The sequence below is a fragment of the Oncorhynchus mykiss genome, chromosome 13, assembly GCF_013265735.2.
Source record: "Oncorhynchus mykiss isolate Arlee chromosome 13, USDA_OmykA_1.1, whole genome shotgun sequence".
NCBI classification, from domain to species: Eukaryota; Metazoa; Chordata; class Actinopteri; order Salmoniformes; family Salmonidae; genus Oncorhynchus; species Oncorhynchus mykiss.
Genome location: NC_048577.1, coordinates 7,924,542 through 7,947,782, shown reverse-complemented (window position 1 = coordinate 7,947,782; position 23,241 = coordinate 7,924,542). Strand labels below are relative to the sequence as shown.

General features: G+C 42.1%; 1 protein-coding gene across 1 annotated transcript in view; it reads left to right on the top strand.

The window, feature by feature from the left end:
• The window catches only part of LOC118938183 (ligand-dependent corepressor-like), an 80,541-nt gene extending 58,691 nt beyond the window's left edge, over positions 1–21,850 (top strand). Inside the window, exons 4-7 of the mRNA XM_036940094.1 lie at positions 1,075–1,201; positions 7,990–8,424; positions 11,097–11,184; positions 19,030–21,850. Of these exons, the coding sequence (XP_036795989.1) occupies positions 1,075–1,201; positions 7,990–8,424; positions 11,097–11,184; positions 19,030–20,185 (1,806 nt within the window). The 3' untranslated portion in view covers positions 20,186–21,850. The remainder of the gene's footprint in view (positions 1–1,074; positions 1,202–7,989; positions 8,425–11,096; positions 11,185–19,029) is intronic.
• Positions 21,851–23,241: the final 1,391 nt, after the last annotated feature.

The window sequence follows — 23,241 nt, the reverse complement described above, 5'->3', positions numbered from 1 at the left end:
CGAGAGAGGGGGGGAGGTAGGCTTGAGGGAGGGGGAGAGAAAGGGGGAGGAGGTAGACTTGAGGGAGGGGAAGAGCGAGAGAGGCAGAGGGAGGAGAGAGGCTGGGGGAGAAGGAAAGTGAAAGGGGGATACCTAGTCACTTGAACAACTGAATGCATTCAACTGAAGTGTCTTCCGAGGGGAGAGAGAGAGAAAGAGACGAGGGAGGGAGAGCGAGGGGAAGGATGAGAGAATGCCTCATTCATATTAACTGTGAAGGCATGCCGTTTTAAAGAAACTGTTTGAGCCTGTTTTGGTTTTGCCAGTTTTCACGTCACTGGATTCTAAGAGGAGAAAGCGGAGAGACATTCAGGGTGTCACGCCCATTCCTCCCACCACCACCCCAGATCATTCATTTGTTTCATAAACACAATGACTGCAAGTCCATAGTACCACACAATGACTGCATGTCCATAGTACCACACAATGACTGCATGTCCATAGTACCACACATTGACTGCAAGTCCATAGTACCACACAATGACTGCAAGTCCATAGTACCACACAATGACTGCATGTCCAGAGTACCACACAATGACTGCATGTCCAGAGTACCACACAATGACTGCAAGTCCATAGTACCACACAATGACTGCATGTCCATAGTACCACACAATGACTGCATGTCCATAGTACCACACAATGACTGCATGTCCATAGTACCACACAATGACTGCATGTCCATAGTACCACACAATGACTGCATGTCCATAGTACCACACAATGACTGCATGTCCATAGTACCACACAATGACTTTCTTAAACACCATATTTTGTCCCCAGTCTTTAAAAGCTTCCACCACAGCGTTATCTCGCCACCTATTGTCATATTATGTTGTTTTTTTTTGCTTAATGAAAAAAAAACAGACTTAAAAGGTACTGTAAGGTTTTCCTCTGGGTTTGGTCCAGGAAAAGTTCATTAAAATGGTGTGTCTGCTTTGTCTGTGTCCCTCTGAGGAACACTTGGTTGTACATTTATCTACTGGTTTCTCAAATCCCAAACCCTTTTCCTCTTGTGTTCTGTGTCCCTCTCAGGAACACTTGGTTGGCATCACTCCCCAGGTCTTATCAGAGTCAGAGGACTTGAAACAGGACACGTCCAAAATCAACCGCCTGGAGAAGCAAGCCGAAGAGTTCCTCAATGCTGTCTTCTACAGAAAGGGTGAGTCTAGAACCTATAGAACCATAAGGGAGTCTAGAACGCAGAACCATAAAGGAGTCTAGAATGTAGAACCATGAGATTTTAGAACCTAGTACCATAAGGGAGTCAAGAACATAGAAGCATAAGGGAGTTTAGAACCTAGAACTATTAGGGTCAAGGACCTATAGAACCATAAGGGAGTCTAGTAGAACTATATGGCGTAGTCAGTTGGGACGTTATAAAGACACAAGGTATGGAACTTGGAAACACCAAAGTTGTGGGTTTGATTCCCACATTTGGGCTCCCGAGTGGCGCAGCGGTCTAAGGCACTGCATCTCAGTACTTGAGGCATCCCTGCAGACACCTTGGTTCGATTCCAGGCTGTATCACTACCGGCCGTGATTGGGAGTCCCATAGGGCGGCACCCAGTTGGCCCAGCGTCGTCCGGGTTTGGCCGGTGTATGACGGTCATTGTAAATAAGAATTTGTTCTTAAGTGACTTGCCTCGTTACATAAAGGTTCATTTAAAATCGTGTCCTAAAAAAACTGAAGTTTAAAATGAAACGTGTTGGTTAAGTGACCATGTATTGTTATGGTTATATACTCTCCTAGAGAAGAGAGGGGTGCAGTGTGTGACTGGCTGCATCCAAAACGGTCCCCTATTCCCTACACTATATCATTTAGTGCACTACTTTTTTTGGTCAAAAGCAGTGCACTAGTTAACAGGGTGCCATTTGAGATACATGGTTGTTTTAGAGAGGATTAGGTCACTCAGTCAGATGCTGATCCAATCAATGTGTCTGCCCAATCAATCTGGGTTCACCTCCACACCCAGCCCTCAGCCCTCAGCCCTCAGCCCTCAGCCCTCAGCCCTCAGCCCTCCGCCCTCAGCCCTCAGCCCTCAGCCCTCAGCCCTCAGCCCTCAGCCCTCAGCCCTCAGCCCTCAGCCCTCAGCCCTCAGCCCTCAGCCCTCAGCCCTCAGCCCTCAGCTGGCCTAAAGCTGCTATATACTGAGTGTACAAAACATTATTTCCATGACAGACTGACCAGGTGAATCCAGGTAAAGGCTTTGATCCCTTATTGATGTCACCTGTTAAATCCACTTCAGTGTAGATGAAGGGGAGGAGACGGGTTAAAGAATAATTTTTAAGCCTTGAGACAATTGAGACATGAATTGTGAATGTGTGTCATTCAGAGGGTGAATGGGTGGCAAGACAAAATATTTAAGTGCCTTTGAACAGGGTATGGTTGTAGGTGCCAGGCGCACCGGTTTGAGTGTGTCAAGAACTGCAACGCTGCTGGGTTTTTCACGCTCAACAGTTTCCCGTGTGTATAAAGAATGGTCCACCAACCAAAGGACATCCAGCCAGCTATGGGAAGCATTGGAATCAACTCAATATAAGAAAGGTCCTAAATGGTGTGTACATTGAGTGTATGTAGCTGAACAAACACTGTGCACAGTATATAAACAGACACACATAGATACGTGTCGTTTGTCTGAGGGTTTCTTCCTTCCCAGTGATGTCCCTTTAGCTAAATGTTTTTACAATGTCTATATGCTCCCGGCTTTATGTTTTGGGTCCACGCGGTCGGCGTCCCAAACGGAACCCGATTCCCTACTTAGTGCACTACTTTTGACCAGATTGCATAGGGCCCAGGTTAAAAGTAGTGCACTGGATTGGGAATAGTGTGCCAGGACGTAGGTATTGTTTGCAGAAAGCTTCCCCTTCGGACACGGGGCACAATTCCTCGGCCCAAAAGGAAATGTTTTTCCAGAAAGCTTGTCTGCTAAATCACTTTGTTGTTTTGCGGCTGAAAGTTGGGGGCTATAGGGTAGACTAGATCTGTGTCCCAAATGGCACCATATTCCCTATGTAGTGCACTACTATAGGGGCCAATGGGGTTCTGGTCGTAAGTAGTGCACTACATAGGGAATAGGGTGCCATTTGGGACGAAGCCTAGCTAACAGTCTGTCTGTAGTGTTACAGAGAGGTATTAAACAACATGTCCTGTAGGTATATATCTATGTCCACATTCTAACAGTCTGTCTGTAGTGTTACAGAGAGGTATTAAACAACATGTCCTGTAGGTCTACATCTATGTCCACATTCTAACAGTCTGTCTGTAGTATTACAGAGAGATATTAAACAACATGTCCTGTAAGTCTACATCTATGTCCACATTCTAACAGTCTGTCTGTAGTATTACAGAGAGGTATTAAACAACATGTCCTGTAGGTCTACATCTATGTCCACATTCTAACAGTCTGTCTGTAGTGTTACAGAGAGGTATTAAACAACATGTCCTGTAGGTCTACATCTATGTCCACATTCTAACAGTCTGTCTGTAGTATTACAGAGAGGTATTAAACAACATGTCCTGTAGGTCTACATCTATGTCCACATTCTAACAGTCTGTCTGTAGTATTACAGAGAGGTATTAAACAACATGTCCTGTAGGTCTACATCTATGTCCACATTCTAACAGTCTGTCTGTAGTATTACAGAGAGATATTAAACAACATGTCCTGTAGGTCTACATCTATGTCCACATTCTAACAGTCTGTCTGTAGTATTACAGAGAGGTTTTAAACAACATTTCCTGTAGGTCTACATCTATGTCCACATTCTAACAGTCTGTCTGTAGTGTTACAGAGAGGTATTAAACAACATGTCCTGTAGGTCTACATCTATGTCCACATTCTAACAGTCTGTCTGTAGTATTACAGAGAGGTATTAAACAACATGTCCTGTATGTCTACATCTATGTCCACATTCTAACAGTCTGTCTGTAGTATTACAGAGAGGTATTAAACAACATGTCCTGTAGGTCTACATCTATGTCCACATTCTAACAGTCTGTCTGTAGTATTACAGAGAGATATTAAACAACATGTCCTGTAGGTCTACATCTATGTCCTGTAGGTCTACATCTATGTCCACATTCTAACAGTCTGTCTGTAGTATTACAGAGAGATATTAAACAACATGTCCTGTAGGTCTACATCTATGTCCACATTCTAACAGTCTGTCTGTAGTGTTACAGAGAGGTATTAAACAACATGTCCTGTAGGTCTACATCTATGTCCACATTCTAACAGTCTGTCTGTAGTATTACAGAGAGATATTAAACAACATGTCCTGTAAGTCTACATCTATGTCCACATTCTAACAGTCTGTCTGTAGTATTACAGAGAGGTATTAAACAACATGTCCTGTAGGTCTACATCTATGTCCACATTCTAACAGTCTGTCTGTAGTATTACAGAGAGATATTAAACAACATGTCCTGTAGGTCTACATCTATGTCCACATTCTAACAGTCTGTCTGTAGTATTACAGAGAGATATTAAACAACATGTCCTGTAGGTCTACATCTATGTCCACATTCTAACAGTCTGTCTGTAGTGTTACAGAGAGGTATTAAACAACATGTCCTGTAGGTCTACATCTATGTCCACATTCTAACAGTCTGTCTGTAGTATTACAGAGAGATATTAAACAACATGTCCTGTAGGTCTAAATCTATGTCCACATTCTAACAGTCTGTCTGTAGTATTACAGAGAGGTATTAAACAACATGTCCTGTAGGTCTACATCTATGTCCACATTCTAACAGTCTGTCTGTAGTGTTACAGAGAGGTATTAAACAACATGTCCTGTAGGTCTACATCTATGTCCACATTCTAACAGTCTGTCTGTAGTATTAGAGAGAGATATTAAACAACATGTCCTGTAGGTCTACATCTATGTCCACATTCTAACAGTCTGTCTGTAGTATTAGAGAGAGATATTAAACAACATGTCCTGTTGGTCTACATCTATGTCCTGTAGGTCTACATCTATGTCCACATTCTAACAGTCTGTCTGTAGTATTACAGAGAGGTTTTAAACAACATGTCCTGTAGGTCTACATCTATGTCCTGTAGGTCTACATCTATGTCCACATTCTAACAGTCTGTCTGTAGTATTACAGAGAGATATTAAACAACATGTCCTGTAAGTCTACATCTATGTCCACATTCTAACAGTCTGTCTGTAGTATTACAGAGAGGTTTTAAACAACATGTCCTGTAGGTCTACATCTATGTCCTGTAGGTCTACATCTATGTCCACATTCTAACAGTCTGTCTGTAGTATTACAGAGAGATATTAAACAACATGTCCTGTAGGTCTACATCTATGTCCACATTCTAACAGTCTGTCTGTAGTATTACAGAGAGGTAGTAAACAACATGTCCTGTAGGTCTACATCTATGTCCACATTCTAACAGTCTGTCTGTAGTATTACAGAGAGGTATTAAACAACATGTCCTGTAGGTCTACATCTATGTCCACATTCTAACAGTCTGTCTGTAGTATTACAGAGAGGTATTAAACAACATGTCCTGTAGGTCTACATCTATGTCCACATTCTAACAGTCTGTCTGTAGTATTACAGAGAGATATTAAACAACATGTCCTGTAGGTCTACATCTATGTCCACATTCTAACAGTCTGTCTGTAGTATTACAGAGAGATATTATACAACATGTCCTGTAGGTCTACATCTATGTCCACATTCTAACAGTCTGTCTGTAGTATTACAGAGAGATATTAAACAACATGTCCTGTAGGTCTACATCTATGTCCACATTCTAACAGTCTGTCTGTAGTATTACAGAGAGGTATTAAACAACATGTCCTGTAGGTCTACATCTATGTCCACATTCTAACAGTCTGTCTGTAGTATTACAGAGAGGTATTAAACAACATGTCCTGTAAGTCTACATCTATGTCCACATTCTAACAGTCTGTCTGTAGTATTAGAGAGAGATATTAAACAACATGTCCTGTTGGTCTACATCTATGTCCTGTAGGTCTACATCTATGTCCACATTCTAACAGTCTGTCTGTAGTATTACAGAGAGATATTAAACAACATGTCCTGTAAGTCTACATCTATGTCCACATTCTAACAGTCTGTCTGTAGTATTACAGAGAGGTTTTAAACAACATGTCCTGTAGGTCTACATCTATGTCCTGTAGGTCTACATCTATGTCCACATTCTAACAGTCTGTCTGTAGTATTACAGAGAGGTTTTAAACAACATTTCCTGTAGGTCTACATCTATGTCCACATTCTAACAGTCTGTCTGTAGTATTACAGAGAGATATTAAACAACATGTCCTGTAGGTCTACATCTATGTCCTGTAGGTCTATATCTATGTCCACATTCTAACAGTCTGTCTGTAGTATTACAGAGAGGTATTACACAACATGTCCTGTAGGTGTACATCTATGTCCTGTAGGTCTACATCTATGTCCACATTCTAACAGTCTGTCTGTAGTATTACAGAGAGATATTAAACAACATGTCCTGTAGGTCTACATCTATGTCCTGTAGGTCTACATCTATGTCCACATTCTAACAGTCTGTCTGTAGTATTACAGAGAGGTATTACACAACATGTCCTGTAGGTGTACATCTATGTCCTGTAGGTCTACATCTATGTCCACATTCTAACAGTCTGTCTGTAGTATTACAGAGAGGTATTAAACAACATGTCCTGTAGGTCTACATCTATGTCCTGTAGGTCTACATCTATGTCCACATTCTAACAGTCTGTCTGTAGTGTTACAGAGAGATATTAAACAACATGTCCTGTAGGTCTACATCTATGTCCACATTCTAACAGTCTGTCTGTAGTATTACAGAGAGATATTAAACAACATGTCCTGTAGGTCTACATCTATGTCCACATTCTAACAGTCTGTCTGTAGTATTACAGAGAGATATTAAACAACATGTCCTGTAGGTCTACATCTATGTCCACATTCTAACAGTCTGTCTGTAGTATTACAGAGAGGTATTAAACAACATGTCCTGTAGGTCTACATCTATGTCCACATTCTAACAGTCTGTCTGTAGTATTACAGAGAGGTATTACACAACATGTCCTGTAGGTGTACATCTATGTCCTGTAGGTCTACATCTATGTCCACATTCTAACAGTCTGTCTGTAGTATTACAGAGAGGTATTAAACAACATGTCCTGTAGGTCTACATCTATGTCCTGTAGGTCTACATCTATGTCCACATTCTAACAGTCTGTCTGTAGTATTACAGAGAGGTATTACACAACATGTCCTGTAGGTGTACATCTATGTCCTGTAGGTCTACATCTATGTCCACATTCTAACAGTCTGTCTGTAGTATTACAGAGAGGTATTAAACAACATGTCCTGTAGGTCTACATCTATGTCCACATTCTAACAGTCTGTATTTATTTTACATTTTTATGTGTGTATAGTCACATCACAATTGTTATCAGTTTGTGTATATATATATATATATGTTTTTTTTTTCTTCACATAAACAGTAATATTTCCTGGTTGCTAAAATTAGAATAGTTCGCTTAATTTTCAGTTTATGTGACAAAACAAGTCATGTAGAGCTGAGAAAGTTGCTGTACGGTCTAAACCGCTGTGAAATGTATTTTCCAGAACCAGTGTAGTATGTTCAGCTGTTTGAAGCTGGTGTACAAAACCCAAAGTCAAATATGCAAAAACAAAATTAAAGAACGGGAAGCATAGAAATAGTGCACATAGAACATATCTACAACTTCTGAGACTGGCTTTCAGTGAGAATGACAGGTTCGTAACTGACATTTCTACGTGAATTTGGTCCGTTCCCCCATAAAGTGACATATTGCAGCTTTCATGTTTCTAGTTGTAGTGCTGCCAGATCTTTAGCCGGTCGTTGGAATGTTAAACAGATTAAGAATGTTCTAATAGGTGTCTAATGTTGTGTGTTTGTTTGTCTCTAGCAGACCTCCCAAGCTTCTCGGACCCTCACATCCCTCTAGTGGCTCGTGAGATAATGCAGCGAATGATCCGTCAGTTCGCTGCCGAATATACCTCAAAAAACAGCTATTCTCAGGACCCCCCCCATCACCCCCAGCCCAACGGCATCAAGGACCAAAGCCGCCTCCTGCCGAGAGCGGCCTCTCCAGCCCCGGCCCCCCTCGCTCTGCCGGGGGCGTCCAGCCCCTCGTCCCCCGCCCCGGGACCGGGCCTCAGCCCCGCCTCCGCCTCTGCCTTCGCCCCGGACAGTGGGAACGGAGCCGGTAGTAACTGTAGTGGTACCGGTGCTGCTGCCTCTGCACAGAACCCCGTCCTCAGCAAGCTTCTCATGGCCGACCAGGACTCTCCACTGGACCTCACCGTCAAGAGGCCCGACCCCACAGAGACCAAAACAGAGGGTAAGACACCACTCACACGTCCATATCGAATCAAAACGTAGTTACCTTATGGACAAGATAATATGGTGTTACACTGTACAATGAAATGCTTACTTGCAGGCTCTCTCTCAACAGTGCAACAACAATAAGAAAAAGAGAAACAAATATTCAATAAAATAAATAAGTAGAAGAAAAACCTGGACTGAAGAACTCCCCCATAACTTCAATAGAATGCCCTGTATCTCTCCTATCTCCATTTATCTCCATTTATCTTTCCTATATCTCCCTGTATCGCCAATATCTCCCCTATATTGACTATATCTCCCCTGTATGTTGCTTATATCTCCCTATAGGTCTCATATAGCTTCCCTATATCTCTTCTATAGCTCCCATGTATCTCCTATGAGCCACTATATATCCTTTATATATCCCCTCTATCTCTACTATATCTCTCCTATATCTCCAATTTAACTCACTTATATATCTGCTATATCTCCTCTATTTTTCCTATATCTCCGCTGTATCTTGCTTATATCTCCACTATATTGCCTCTAGCTCTTCTACATCTTGCTTATATCTCTCCCCTATATCTCTCCCCTATATCGCTCTGCTATATCGCTCCCCTATATCGCTCCCCTATATCGCTCCCCTATATCGCTCCCCTATATCGCTCCGCTACATCTCTCCCCTATATCGCTCCCCTATCGCTCCCCTATATCTCTCCCCTATATCGCTCCCCTATATCGCTCCGCTATATCTCTCCCCTATAGATCCCCTATATCTCTCCTATATATCGTTCCTATATATCCCTTATATCTTCCCTATATCTCCCCTATAGCTCTCTTACAGTTGAAGTCAGAAGTTTATATACATTTAGGTTGGATTTATTAAAACTCGTTTTTCAACCACTCCACAAATTTCTTGTTAACAAACTATAGTTTTGGCAAGTCGGTTAGGACATCTACTTTGTGCATGTAAGTCATTTTTCCAACAATTGTTTACAGACAGATTATTTCACTTATAATTCACTGTATCACAATTCCAGTGTGTCAGAAGTTTACATACACTAAGTTGACTGTACCTTTAAACAGCTTGGAAAATTCCAGAAAATTATGTAATGGCTTTAGAAGCTAATTGGAAGGGTACCTGTGGATTTATTTCAAGTCCTACCTTCAAACTCAGTGCCTCTTTGCTTGACATCTTGGGAAAATCAAAAGAAATCAGCAAAGACCTCAGGAAAAAAATGGTAGACCTCTACAAGTCTGGTTCATCCTTCGGAGCAATTTCCAAACACCTGAAGGTACCACGTTCATCTGCACAAACAATAGTACGCAAGTATAAACACCAAGGGACCATGCAGCCATCTAACCGCTCAGGAAGGAGATGTGTTCTGTCTCCTGGAGATGAACGTACTTTGGTGCGAAAAGTGCAAATCAATCCCAGAACAACAGCAAAGGACCTTGTGAAGATGCTGTAGGAAACTGATACAACAGTATCTCTATCCACAGTAAAACGAGTCCTATATCGATATAACCTGATAGGCCGCTCAGCAAGGAAGAAGCCACTGCTCCAAAACCGCCATAAAAAAGCCAGACTACGGTTTGCAACTGCACATGGGGACAAAGATTGTACTTTTGGGGAAATGTCCTCTGGTCTGAAGAAACAAAAATGGAACTGTTGGCCATAAAAAAGTGGGAGGCTTGCAAGCCGAAGAACACCATCCCAACCATGAAGCACAGGGGTGGCAGCATCATGTTGTGGGGGTGCTTTGCTGCAGGAGGGACTGGTGCACTTCACAAAATAGATGGCATCATGAGGTAGGAAAATTATGTGGATATATTGAAGCAACATCTCAAGACATATGTCAGGAAGTTAAACCTTGGTCGCAAATCCCCCACAACCTGTAATTGGACCAGTAAAAGTTGTATAGAGCCAAACAGACTGGGCCTAATGAAAACTACTAGTATCCTAATTCTAACAAACAGTTGGAGGCTGAATGCCAAGTCGCGTTATGCTGAAAAATAGATTTTTGAATCTTAAAAACATTAACCCCCATGCCTTAAAATCCCTCTTGCCCTATAGACATTTGGCCTGGATTATCCTCTAATGCCTGTGACCATATATGGTATTATAGTGTTTTTATGTATGCCTCCCACACACACCCATAAACACACAGAGAGAGAAATTCATTTTAATATCACCACCTTGTTTTGTCCAACCAAAAAGCCCTAAAGATTAAAGAGGTCCTTCAGCTCTGTTCAGACGGGACAGGTCATCAGACAGGTCAGCTGCACTTTGGGGATTACTAACCCGCGGAGGAGGAGGAGGAGGGTGTGTGTGTGTGTGTGTGTGTGTGTGTGTGTGTGTGTGTGTGTGTGTGTGGATATATATTGTTATTACTCTTTAAACAAAGAGCAGAGCGGAGGGAACAGTAATGATTATTTTCACTATTTATTCATGTGATTTTCTGTTGTATTCTTCTCCTGAAGTCCTTTTCCTTTCTCATTTCCAGTGATTTATAGAGTTACACAAACATCTGTTATTGAACGGCACATTTACAATGTTAATTACATTCATTTAAAAAGTCCCAATCAATTGAAGTCAAGTTATACAGTACATACTTAGATAATCTGTGATGAACTGTGCCCTAAAACAGTGTGTGTGTGTGTGTGTCTGCGTATGTTAATCCTCAGATGGAGTCCTGGACCTCTCCACCAAGAAGGCCCACGGCACCATCCTCAAAAACTCTCACAGTTACACCCTGTTGCCCACAGTGAAGGGGTAAGACACACACAGCACACACACACACACACACACACACACACACACACACACACACACACACACACACACACACACACACGCCACACACACACGCCACACACACACACACGCCACACACACACACACACACACCTCCGTTATAAATGATCATTGTAGTGATCAATGTGTTATTTCCCATTGGTTTCCAAGGTAATCACCTCTTGTTACGTTACGATGTCAAGGGCTTACAGCGCCGGAAGAGAACTAACCCTCATCCATTATCATTATGTTTACAGTACCTAGGTTTTTATAAGTAACTAACCATAATCGATTATCATTATGATTACACTACCTAGGTTTTTATAAGTAACTAACCCTAATCCATTATCATTATGATTACAGTACCTAGGTATTTAAAAGTAACTAACCCGAATCCATTATCATTATGATTACAGTACCTAGGTATTTATAAGTAACTAACCCGAATCCATTATCATTATGATTACAGTACCTAGGTTTTTATAAGTAACTAACCCGAATCCATTATCATTATGATTACAGTACCTAGGTATTTATAAGTAACTAACCCTAATCCATTATCATTATGATTACAGTACCTAGGTTTTTATAAGTAACTAACCCTCATCCATTATCATTATGATTACAGTACCTAGGTATTTATAAGTAACTAACCCTCATCCATTATCATTATGATTACAGTACCTAGGTTTTTATAAGTAACTAACCCTCATCCATTATCATTATGATTACACTACCTAGGTATTTATAAGTAACTAACCCTCATCCATTATCATTATGATTACAGTACCTAGGTTTTTATAAGTAACTAACCCGAATCCATTATCATTATGATTACAGTACCTAGGTTTTTATAAGTAACTAACCCGAATCCATTATCATTATGATTACAGTACCTAGGTTTTTATAAGTAACTAACCCTAATCCATTATAATTATGATTACAGTACCTAGGTTTTTATAAGTAACTAACCCTCATCCGTAATCCGTATGATTACAGTACCTAGGTATTTATAAGTAACTAACTCTCATCCGTAATCCGTATGATTACAGTACCTAGGTATTTATAAGTAACTAACCCTCATCCGTAATCCGTATGATTACAGTACCTAGGTATTTATAAGTAACTAACTCTCATCCGTAATCCGTATGATTACAGTACCTAGGTATTTATAAGTATGTATTTATGCTATTTGGATGTAATTCTTCATGATGTAGGAGGTCAACGTTAGACTGCATCAAAGACCTCAGGGACTATTGGTTTTCCTGTTGTCTCTCTACTATATACAGCTTTTATTTACTTACCCACATAGTCGTGGTGGATTTTATTGATACCTGAGTGTTTTGCCTTCAAGTCATATTTGCATGATTAACACACCGTACAAACTTTGTTTTCCTGCTTTAAATTAGAATAAATGACCTGTATAACTATGGAATAGACCTTGGAATGATTAGAACACACAGAAGGTCAAAGATGGATTTGGCTCGATACATGTTGACGCCCAAAGCGATATTGTATGGTGAGGGTGGTGTGTGTAATCTGTTGGAAGACACCTCGTTGGTGTATCAGAAGCAGCGTTGGTGGTTTGGGATTCACTAATGATCAGGTCATGTAATATTAACTAAAGAGGGGGATGAGGAACTGGATGTACCCTCCTCCCTCACACCACCCCTCCTCCCTCGCTCCACCCCTCCTCCATCCACCCTCCTCCCTCGCACCACCCCTCCTCCATCCACCCTCCTCCCTCGCTCCACACCTCCATCCCTCCACACTTCCTCCGAGACCTCAGATATATTACCAAACACAGAGCGTCTCACTCATTTAGCATACCCCTTTATTTTACAGTGTGAAAATGAACCTAGTATTTTACTTACACAATCAAATGATAACAGAATCCTTTAAAAAATATCATGACACCATAATGACCAATACATCAATAGTTTGTTCATTTTAGTTTCATAACTGCAAATAAGTACCACTAGTCACCACACACCATTAACCACCACCGTGTGCAGACTACAGTTGACTAAACACGTTTTTAGACATTTTTGCAAATTTATATAAAAAAAAAAAAACTGAACTATCATATTTACATAAGTATTCAGACCCTTTACTCAGTACTTTGTGAGGCACCTTTGGCAACGATTACAGCCTGGAGTCTTCTTGGGTATGATGCTACAAGCTTGGACACACCTGTATTTGGGGAGTTTCTCCCATTCAGTTATTTTCCAGTCTCCGGAGATGTTCGATCGGGTTCTAGTCCGGGCTCTAGCTGGGCCACTCAAGGACATTCAGACACTTGTCCCGAAGTCACTCTTGCATTGTCTTGGCTGTGTGCTTAAAGTCTATTGGAAGGTGAACCTTTTCCCCATTCTGAGGTATTGAGTGCTCTGGAGCAGGTTTTCATCAAGGATCCTTCTGTACTTTGCTCTGTTCATCTTTCCTCGATCCTGACTAGTCTCCCAGTCCCTGCTTCACTGTTGGGATGGTGCCAGGTTGCCTCCAGACGTGACGCTTGTTATTCAGGCCAAAGAGTTCAATCTTGGTTTCTTCAGACCAGAGAATCTTGTTTCTCATGGTCTGAGAGTCTTTATGTGCCTTTTGGAAAACTCCAAGCTGACTTTCATGTGACTTTTACTGAGGAGTGTCTTCTGTCTGGCCACTCTACCATAAAGGCCTGTTTGGTAGAGTGCTGCAGAGATGGTTGTCCTTCTGGAAGGTTCTCCCATCTCCACAGAGGAGCTCTGTCAGTGTGACCATCGGGTTCTGGTCACCTCCCTGACCAAGGTCCTTCTCCCCCGATTGCTCAGTTTTAGTGGTCTTAGTAGTTCCAAACTTCTTCCATTTAAGAATGATGGAGGCCACGGTGTTCTTGGGGACTTTCAATGCTGCAGAAATGCTTTGGTACCCTTCCCCAGATCTGTGCCTCGACACAATCTTGTCTCGGAGCTCTATGGACAATTCCTTCGACATAAAGGCTTGGTTTTTGCTCTGACATGCACTGTCAACTGTGGGACCTTATATAGACAGGTGTGTGCCAATCAATTGATTTTACCACAGGTGGACTCCAATCAAGTTGTTGAAACAGCTCAAGGATGATCAATGGAAGCAGGATGCACCTGAGTCTCATAGCAAAGGGTCTGAATACTTATGTAAATAAGGTATTTATGTTTTTTATTTTTAATAAAAGTGAAAAAATTGGTGTAAATCAATGAGGGAACATTTTTTATTTGATCCATTTTTAAAAAATTTAGAAAAAGTCAAGGGGTCTGAATACTTTCCGAATGCACTGTAGACTGTGTGGTGTAGACTAGACAAAATGGTGTAGACTATAAGGTGTAGACTATTGTAGACCATAAGGTGTAGACTATAAGGTGTAGACTATAGTAGACTATAAGGTGTAGACTATAGTAGACTATAAGGTGTAGACTATAAGATGTAGACTATATGGTGCAGCCATAATTACTGTGAAACCACCTAACTTCCTCATCAAGTATATTCTAAATGTAATTGTAAAAAATATATATAACCACTTCATCAGGGATGTGTGTGTCAAAATTTGACTTTTTGACATATAGATAACAACCTCATCAGGGGTATGCATATACTGTATGTACAGATGTCAGATCTTGATTTGAGCCAGTTTGCTACAGCAGGAAAATAATCCTGTAGCAACAGGAAATGTGAATTATTTTGTGGATTATAATTAATGGACATTTTTGTAGGGGTTGATACATTTTTCGTTAGGGGAAAATCAAGTCTGGAATTTCTAAGTGGAAATGACAAAATTCAGAATCCTTTATAAAACTGAAATACACTACATGTTTGCAATTCTCAGCAACAAAAGAGTTATCAAATTAAGATCCAACGTCTGTACTTGTTTTGGACATATGCATGTCCATGTCCATATGTCCATAATATTTTTTCCTTCACAGGATTTGGTTGCTGACGTCCTCAGTGCTAAGGCTCATTCACTATCTGTCTACACTTCCCCTTCCATTCTGATTGACATATCTATGGTCCTATTTAGAAGGTAGCATTGAGCTGTCACTCTGCTTGTCTGCGGGGGACTGGGATGTGTGCTTCCTGCTTAAAGGCTACTGTTGCTATGGTTACGTACTGAACAGTACCCGACACCAAGGTCAGAAAAAAGTCACTTATTTCTCAGGTAGTTCAGAAATAGAAACGTTAAGACCCGTCACGGAAATGTCATTTGGGCGCTTCAGCACGGGTTTCTTAGAAAACACTGTGTTCTTTCTAGCCCGTATAGGAACAACTTTCAGGCCTGATTTCAGGCCAACATAATGGAAAGGAGAAAGGGAGCTCAAAAGGACAGATTCTCTAAAATAATAACGAGTGGAGTAAGAAAAAAAAAAGAGCATCCTTGTGTCGCTCAACCCTTTTTGTGACCATTTCTATACGAGACACGCCAAGGTTCATTCTCGTTTAGCTGGGAACGAGACCTCTCTGCCGTCAACTCCAACCGCAGCCATTGTCTATTGTGTTGTCAGGTGAATTCTATGACACTGTTACTATGTACAGTTTATCCTATACCCGTTAATTACAACCTGATCACAATGTGCTCCATTCTGCGCCCTCGATACCTTCTCAGACAAATGAGTCTCTATCCCGGGGAGGGATTGGTATTATGATCATGGTCATTCATGCTGTGTGTCCTTGATGTTTTCCCTCCTCTCATTGTCCTCACGGTATTTGTTAGTGTAGCAGACTGTGCGTGTGTGTTCTCTGTTTACTCAGTACATGGCTCTCTATCTCTTAAACAGCATTAAGATTCACTAACATTTAAAATCACTTTTTTTTTTTTTTTTAACATGGTAAAATAAAGTTGCTTGGTTGTTTTTGAAGCAAATTGAATTTAAAATGTCCCTGTAAATGGATAGTTACGCTTCATGCATTGCATTGCACTTCAGTTTAAATACGTTTTCTCTGCGTGAAACAAAATGATTTGAACGAAATTGAGTTTGAAAAAGACGGACACTAAATTAAACGTTTGACATGAGTAAGTTAGCTCTAATTACCTATATGAAAGTGACTCACTCTGTCACAACATGCATGTTCTACACATGGTAAAAAAAAATATGGGAAATTAGTGTTAATTGTCTCTTTCTCTCTGTGTCTCATGAGCACCTTAATTGTTGAAGATAGGAGCTAACGTGCTGTAATGAGTGGAATATAGCTCCGGCTACGTCCACGTTGCACAGTAAATATAATTCATCAGACACCGATGCATCCCAAATAGCACCCCATTCCCTTTGTAGTGCACTACGGGCCCTGGTCAGAAGTAGTGCACTACATAGGGATTAGGGTGCCATTTGGGGATGCAGGCAGCCACTCTCTCCCATGTGATGAGACCATATGGAACAGCTAACGAGTTATAATCTGTATGAGGGCAACTACTTTGTCAAGCTGTCAAGATGTATAACTAGCTAATAGCAAACACAAGTTTACAGCCAAAACATTTTCTCAAATGGACTTTTTGCTCAAATGTAATGAAATGAAATGGAGATTGAACGCCCACCCTCACGCCAGGAAGTAAATAGAATTTCAAATAAAGGTACTGTCTCTAAACTGAAGGGACCATATAAGTAGTTATTTGTGTCTATACTATATCTAGTAATCATGAAATTAAAGGGGCAGTTGAAACAATCACAAAGCGATTCTCCCCGACCCTGTTTCAGTAGAAAGCTGAGAAATGTAACCACTCTCAAATTCATAGACAGAGCTACAGATGTATGATCATAATTTAACCTACAGTGCATTCGGAAAGTATTCAGACCCCCTGACATTTTCCACATTTTGTTACGTGGATCACATAATGTTTGTTCCTCATCAATGTACACACAATGCACACCCATAATCACAAAGGGAAAACAGGATTTTAAACCTTTGGAAATGTATTAAAAATAAACAACATAAATACCTTTATTTACATAATGATTTAGACTCTTTGCTATGAGCTCAGGTGCATCCTGTTTCCATTGATCATCCTTGAGATGTTTTTATAACTTGATTGGAGTCCATCTGTGGTAAATTCAATTGATTGGACATGATTTGGAAAGGCACACACCTGTCTATATAAGTTGACAGTGCATGTCAGAGCAAAAACCAAGCCATGTGGTTAAAGGAATTATCTATAGAGCTCAGAGACAGGATTGTGTTGAGGCACAGATATGGGGAAGGCTAACAAAACATGTCTGCAGCATTGAAAGTTCCCAAGAACACTGTGACCTCCATCATTCTTAAATGGAAGAAGTTTGGAACTACTAAGACCACTAAAACTGAGCAATCGGGGGAGAAGGACCTTGGTCAGAAACCCGATGGTCACTCTGACAGAGCTCTAGAGTTCCTCTGTGGAGATGGGAAAACCTTCCAGAAGGACAACCATCTCTGCAGCACTCCACCAACCAGGCCTTTATGGTAGAGTGGCCAGACAGAAGCCACTCCTCAGTAAAAGGCACATGACAGCCCACTTGGAGTTTGCCAAAAGGCACTTAAAGCACTCTCAGACCATGAGAAACAAGATACTCCGGTCTGATGGAACCAAGATTGAACTATTTGGCCTGAATGTCAAGCGTCACACCCAGAGGAAACCTGGCACCATCCCTACGGTGAAGCATGGTGGTGGCAGGATCATGCTGTGTGGGATGTTTTTCAGCAGCAGGAACTAGGAGATTAGTCAGGATCGAGGGAAAGATGAACGGAGCAAAGTCCAGAGAGATCCTTGATGAAAACCTGCTCCAGAGCACCCAGGACCTCAGACTGGGGCAAAGGTTCATCTACCAACAGGACAACGACCCTAAGCAGACAGCCAAGACAATGCAGGAGTGGCTTTGGGACAAGTCTCTGAATGTCCTTGAGTGGCCCATCCAGAGCCCGGACTTGAACCCAATCAAACATCTCTGGAGAGACCTGAAAATGGCTGTGCAGTGACACACCCCATCCAACCTGACAGATCTTGAGAGGATCTGCAGAGAAGAATGGGAGAAACTCCCCAAATACAGGTGTTCCAAGATTATAGCGTCATACCCAAGAAGACTCAAGGCTGTAATCGCTGCCAAAGGTGCTTCAACAAAGTACTGAGTAAAGGATCTGAATACTTATGTAACTGTGATATTTCAGTTTATTATACTTTCCGAAAGCACTGTATATTTGCAGAAAAATTCTCAGCAAAAAAAGAGTGATCAAATTAAGATCCTACATCTGTATGGATGCACGGACTGACCATCCATGATATCAGACTTATCATTTTATGCATGTTTCGAGGCCATGTAGTGTTTGTTTACATTTTTTTTTTTTACAAACATGGGAGTATTACAAGCTTACATTTTGGGTTCTGATGGGGTACAATTATCCTGATGAGGCATTTTATAAATGATATTCTTCAAGAATCAGTGGGTACCTCTAATTCAGGAGTCCAGAAATGGATGTAGCAACTGCAGATTGCCCCTTTAAAGTGTGGGAGATGAGTTTATCATTTAGATGTTGCATGTTTACATGTTTACTGTTATACGTTTACTGTTATATGTTTACTGCCGAAGAGTTTTGCTGAAAACCTCCCCCCCCTAAACAATGACATATTATGAAAGAAAGTTCAACTTTAAAAACACAAGGTAATGTGTGTTTTTAGTGGTACTAAAAAGTGGTACTAAAAAGTGGTACTTTTGGTTTGTTGGCATTAACAGTCAGCAGTGTAGAGTAGTGTAATTTTAACGTGTAGTTTTTGGTTCATTACAATTCACTTTCTGAATCGACTGATTTGCGTACTTCCAAGTTAACACTCTCTTCTCTTTTCCCTCCAATCAGGCGTGCCCTGAGAGTTGAACACTCCTTTCGGGACGTGGAGGACGATGACATGCTGCCGAGAAGCTTACAGGACGGGCTGAGGGACAGCTACGTCAGTTCCGCCCCCCTCAAGCCCCCATTGGCCCATTCGCTGCTTATAAAGGAGGAGCTCCTCAGCCAGAAGCACCGCCTCCTCGGCCAGCCTCCAGCTCTCTCATTGGCTAGTCTGGAGGCGGCGGGGCTTCTCAACCACGGGAACAAAGGGAACCACGTGGAGCCCCACCCCCTCCTGGCACGGGACGGCTCTCCGTGGGGTTCCTCCAGTGGTAAAGCCCACCACCACCAACTGGACAGCCTGCTGAGGCTGAAGCAGGCCAGCGCCATCCTCTCAGACCTCCAAGACCTGCCTCTGTTCTTGGACAACCACCACCACGGGGCGTTCTCCTCCAAGAGCTCCTCCGGAGGTGGCCTCCGCCACCACCATGGCTCCACCAAGACCCACCATGAGGTGGTGGTTAAGAGGGAGCCGGGAGGCCACCACTCCCCGCCCGTGGACCTGAAGATCCCCCAGGTGAGGGGCATGGACCTGTCATGGGACTCCCACGCCTCAGACCTGTACGGGTACGGGGCCATGGTGGTGGGCGCCGGGGGCCACGGTGGGGTGGAGAATGCTTTGAGCAGGAAGCTGAGGGTCATCCTTCCCAAGCAGAACCGGCGTGCCGGTAGCCTGAGAGGCAGCCTGGGAGGTTTTCTGGATGGGGCGGCAGACTACTGGAGCTCCGACGTGGACCAGGGGACCTCCGGGCAACCATACCCGACCTCTGACCCCGAGGGCGACCCGTGCTCTAAGCAGCCCAGGAAGAAAAGGGGGCGCTACCGCCAGTACAACAGCCAGATCTTAGAAGAGGCCATCGGCATGGTGATGGGCGGGAAGATGAGCGTATCCAAGGCCCAGAACATGTACGGGATCCCTCACAGCACACTGGAGTACAAGGTGAAGGAGCGACTGGGCACACTGAAGAACCCTCCTAAGAAGAAGCTCAAATTGACCTTGAGGATGGGAGGACAGGATTCCGCCGCCGAGTCAGAGACTACACCAACCGCGACACCGCGAGAGGTTGCGCCACCGGAGGCCGCCGATCTGAACCACGAAATGAAAATGGAATTTGAAGATTAACTGAGAAACAACGATGACGACGAATCCTCCCTTTCCTTATATATGTATAAAAAACATCTTAACATTAAGACTGAAGTAATTGGAAACAAATGGAGCTTTATTTGTGCCAATTTACTGTTGCAGTATCTGGGTGAGCACAAGCGCAGGGATATGAGGAGGATTCTAAAACAAGCTGGAGATGAAAACTAAACCAATCGGCTGGTTCTGCGGTTGTCGTTTTGACACTGCACATTTGTTTAGCTTTTATATCAAGCGGCGAAACAAATGTGTCAAAAGCCACGAGTGACGTGACAGTTATTAATTACAGTTTGTAAAGCATGTTGATTATCCCCCCCAAAACCCAAAACTCCCCCTATTCTGAACTTGATACACTGACCCTGCATTGCTTTTAAATGCAGTCTGGGCTGCGGAATATCTCAACTTTGGGAAAAATTAGAGGGGGTTAAAAATGAACCCTTTTGAACATACTATTATGGTCCCCCCCTCTCTCATTTAAGTACTAGTACCAATTGGTAAGTGAACTGTCTCCTATGTTTTGAACCAACTCTAAAACTAGTAATGTCCCAGGAAGCTCTCTCACCAGGAAGCTGAATCAAAACCGCATTATTTCTATCGCCAGGTAGCCATTTCTCTTTAACAAACGCAAAACTTTCTTTCCTCCTTCGATATTCTGCTACTCTTTAAAAGTGAACGAAAGCAACATTGGCTGTGTCCTTTTTAAGGTAAAGACACAAAATAGTCAATCAGGGATGCATGTTCGTAAGTTTTAGTAAATAACTACTAAGTTTTTGAATATTTTGAATGTTTTTTTTGTTTGTTTTATCTTCTTTTGTTTGGCTTTCTTTTGCACTACACTTTCAGTCTGGCGCTCACCGGCGCCGCCCAGTGGTGACAGACCAGGTTACCTCGGCATTGCTGTCCTAGCATCATGCACTTAAGGTCTGTCATAATCCCCGGCCAACTGCGCTCCAGGTACAAGTTACCCGTAGCCACAGATCTAGGATCAGTTTACCCTGCCTTAACAATTAGGGGGGAAACCTCAAAACTGACCTGAGATCAGCATGTAGGTGCAATTTTATATCTCTGCTGCTCTCCTTGAGAGAGCTCCTCAACCTCAACGGTGGTAGGTAAATGTTGCCTCTAACCACTGATCCATAGTCAGATGTCTTTTTTATTCCCTTATTGCTAAGGTTTGGATTGGGGCTTAGTGATCTGATCCTAGTTCAGTGGTTGAGCGCAACTTCTACCTCAAGCACCTGCAACAAGTGCATCTGTTCCCAATCCCGATCCTAGGGAGCTGTAGCCATCTCTGGTTTTCATTCCAACCAATGACCTCATGCATATGCGCTCAGCTAATTAGTGGGCGGGGTTCTCCTAACACCATGACATCACATGGAGTGATAACCACATGCATTGTAGCTCTCCAAGACCAGGAAGTGGAAACATTGCTGCTACAACTATATTATCCTGTACTGAGCGAAGGTTTTACCAGCCTTACTGTCTCTAAACACTAAACATTTCATAAAGTTTTCTGTTTTAGAATTCTAACTAAGTAAAAGCTTCTTAGTTGATGAGTTTTGAAATGGCTCCTCTCATTCCCATGTGGTTTTAAAATGTTCAAAGGTAGTTTCAAAGGCAGTTTATTACGACAATGTGCATTTATACTTGGGGGGGGGGGGGGGGGGGGGGTGGAATTTAACAGTGAGAGGGGATGTGTTTGGTTGGGAGGGATTAGGGGATAATATAATATAAATTATTATGATGACACTGAACTTAAAGCCAATCCGCATTTCTGGATGATTTTGTTCCTCATTTTTAACTCAGGGTACCTGAGACGGGAATCTCTTGACGAAGCCATGATTCTAAAACACGGACGTGTTTCCTTTATCCTGCAGGACCTAAAAGTGAAGGGCAGGACATGACTTCTCTCACTCTGCTACTTCTGACAGGGGGCGGAGCTTACAGCCCGGCTAGGTGGGTGTGGCTTAGCAGTGCCACGCCCTGTAGACCGTGGTGAATCATGAAGAAGGTAACACAAACTAAAACAGGGAAGAGGGTGTGAGGAGAAGTTTGGAAATGAAACGTCTGAAAATAGCACCTTTTTTCGTTTTTTTTTAGCGCGTGAGAAAGAGGAAGATATTGTAGCTCTTTTGAGAGAGATGGGGATGGGTTTGGATGGGAGGAAGAGAGCTGATTAGAGGAGGGTAAGGGATGGCCAGAAAGCAAAAAGAGAGAAAAAAAAGCTTTAGTGTCTGAAAGACTTTTAGAGAGCTGCAGCTTGGACCTAAACATATTCTGTTTCCTCTCTATTACCTCCTCAGTACCCTGGTTGATGCTTGAATTTGTCAGATTTCGTGTAGTATAGTTGTCATATCTGGTTCCTGCCCCGCAGCCCTCCTGCCAAACCAGGCGGAAACTATCTTTATCTGTCGTCATGTTTTGTCAGGGGAAAGAAAAAAACATCCTTCTGAGAAAATGTTTTTAGAAAAAGATGCTCTCGTTTTTTTTGTGTGTTGAGGGCAAAAAAAAAAGACGAAGGAAAAATAAAAATAAAAAATGTTTTTTTTTAAATGTTTTTAAAGCCCTCTCTTGCTCTGCTGTAGTAAACGTTGCTGTTCGCTCTAAACACTGCCTGGTGCTCACCCAGTCTGTGAGATTATTCATGAAATTGTACTTAGAAAACATCTCCGTCATGTCAACACTGATGAAATGAACATTCACTCCTTGAAATGTCCTGTACATTTTATTTATTTCATTTGGTATTTTCTTTTCTTCTATAAAATGGCACCAATCTGTTCCGGGTGATTTGGGAATTCTTAGATAGGAGCTTACATCTGCAAAGTATAGACTACTTCATGAGTGTCGTACCAAGCGATTCATGCTCTAGTGTATTCTAAATGAGTGAATAATTGGTATATAATTGTTATAATTATATTCAAACCCCTAATGAACAATCTTACCTAGCCCTGTTCTGATAGATTGGTCTTGGACTTCGACCCTCCCTCCCATGGCTTGATTGGCAGTTATGCGTAGCCGATGGGAACAATGTAATCCCT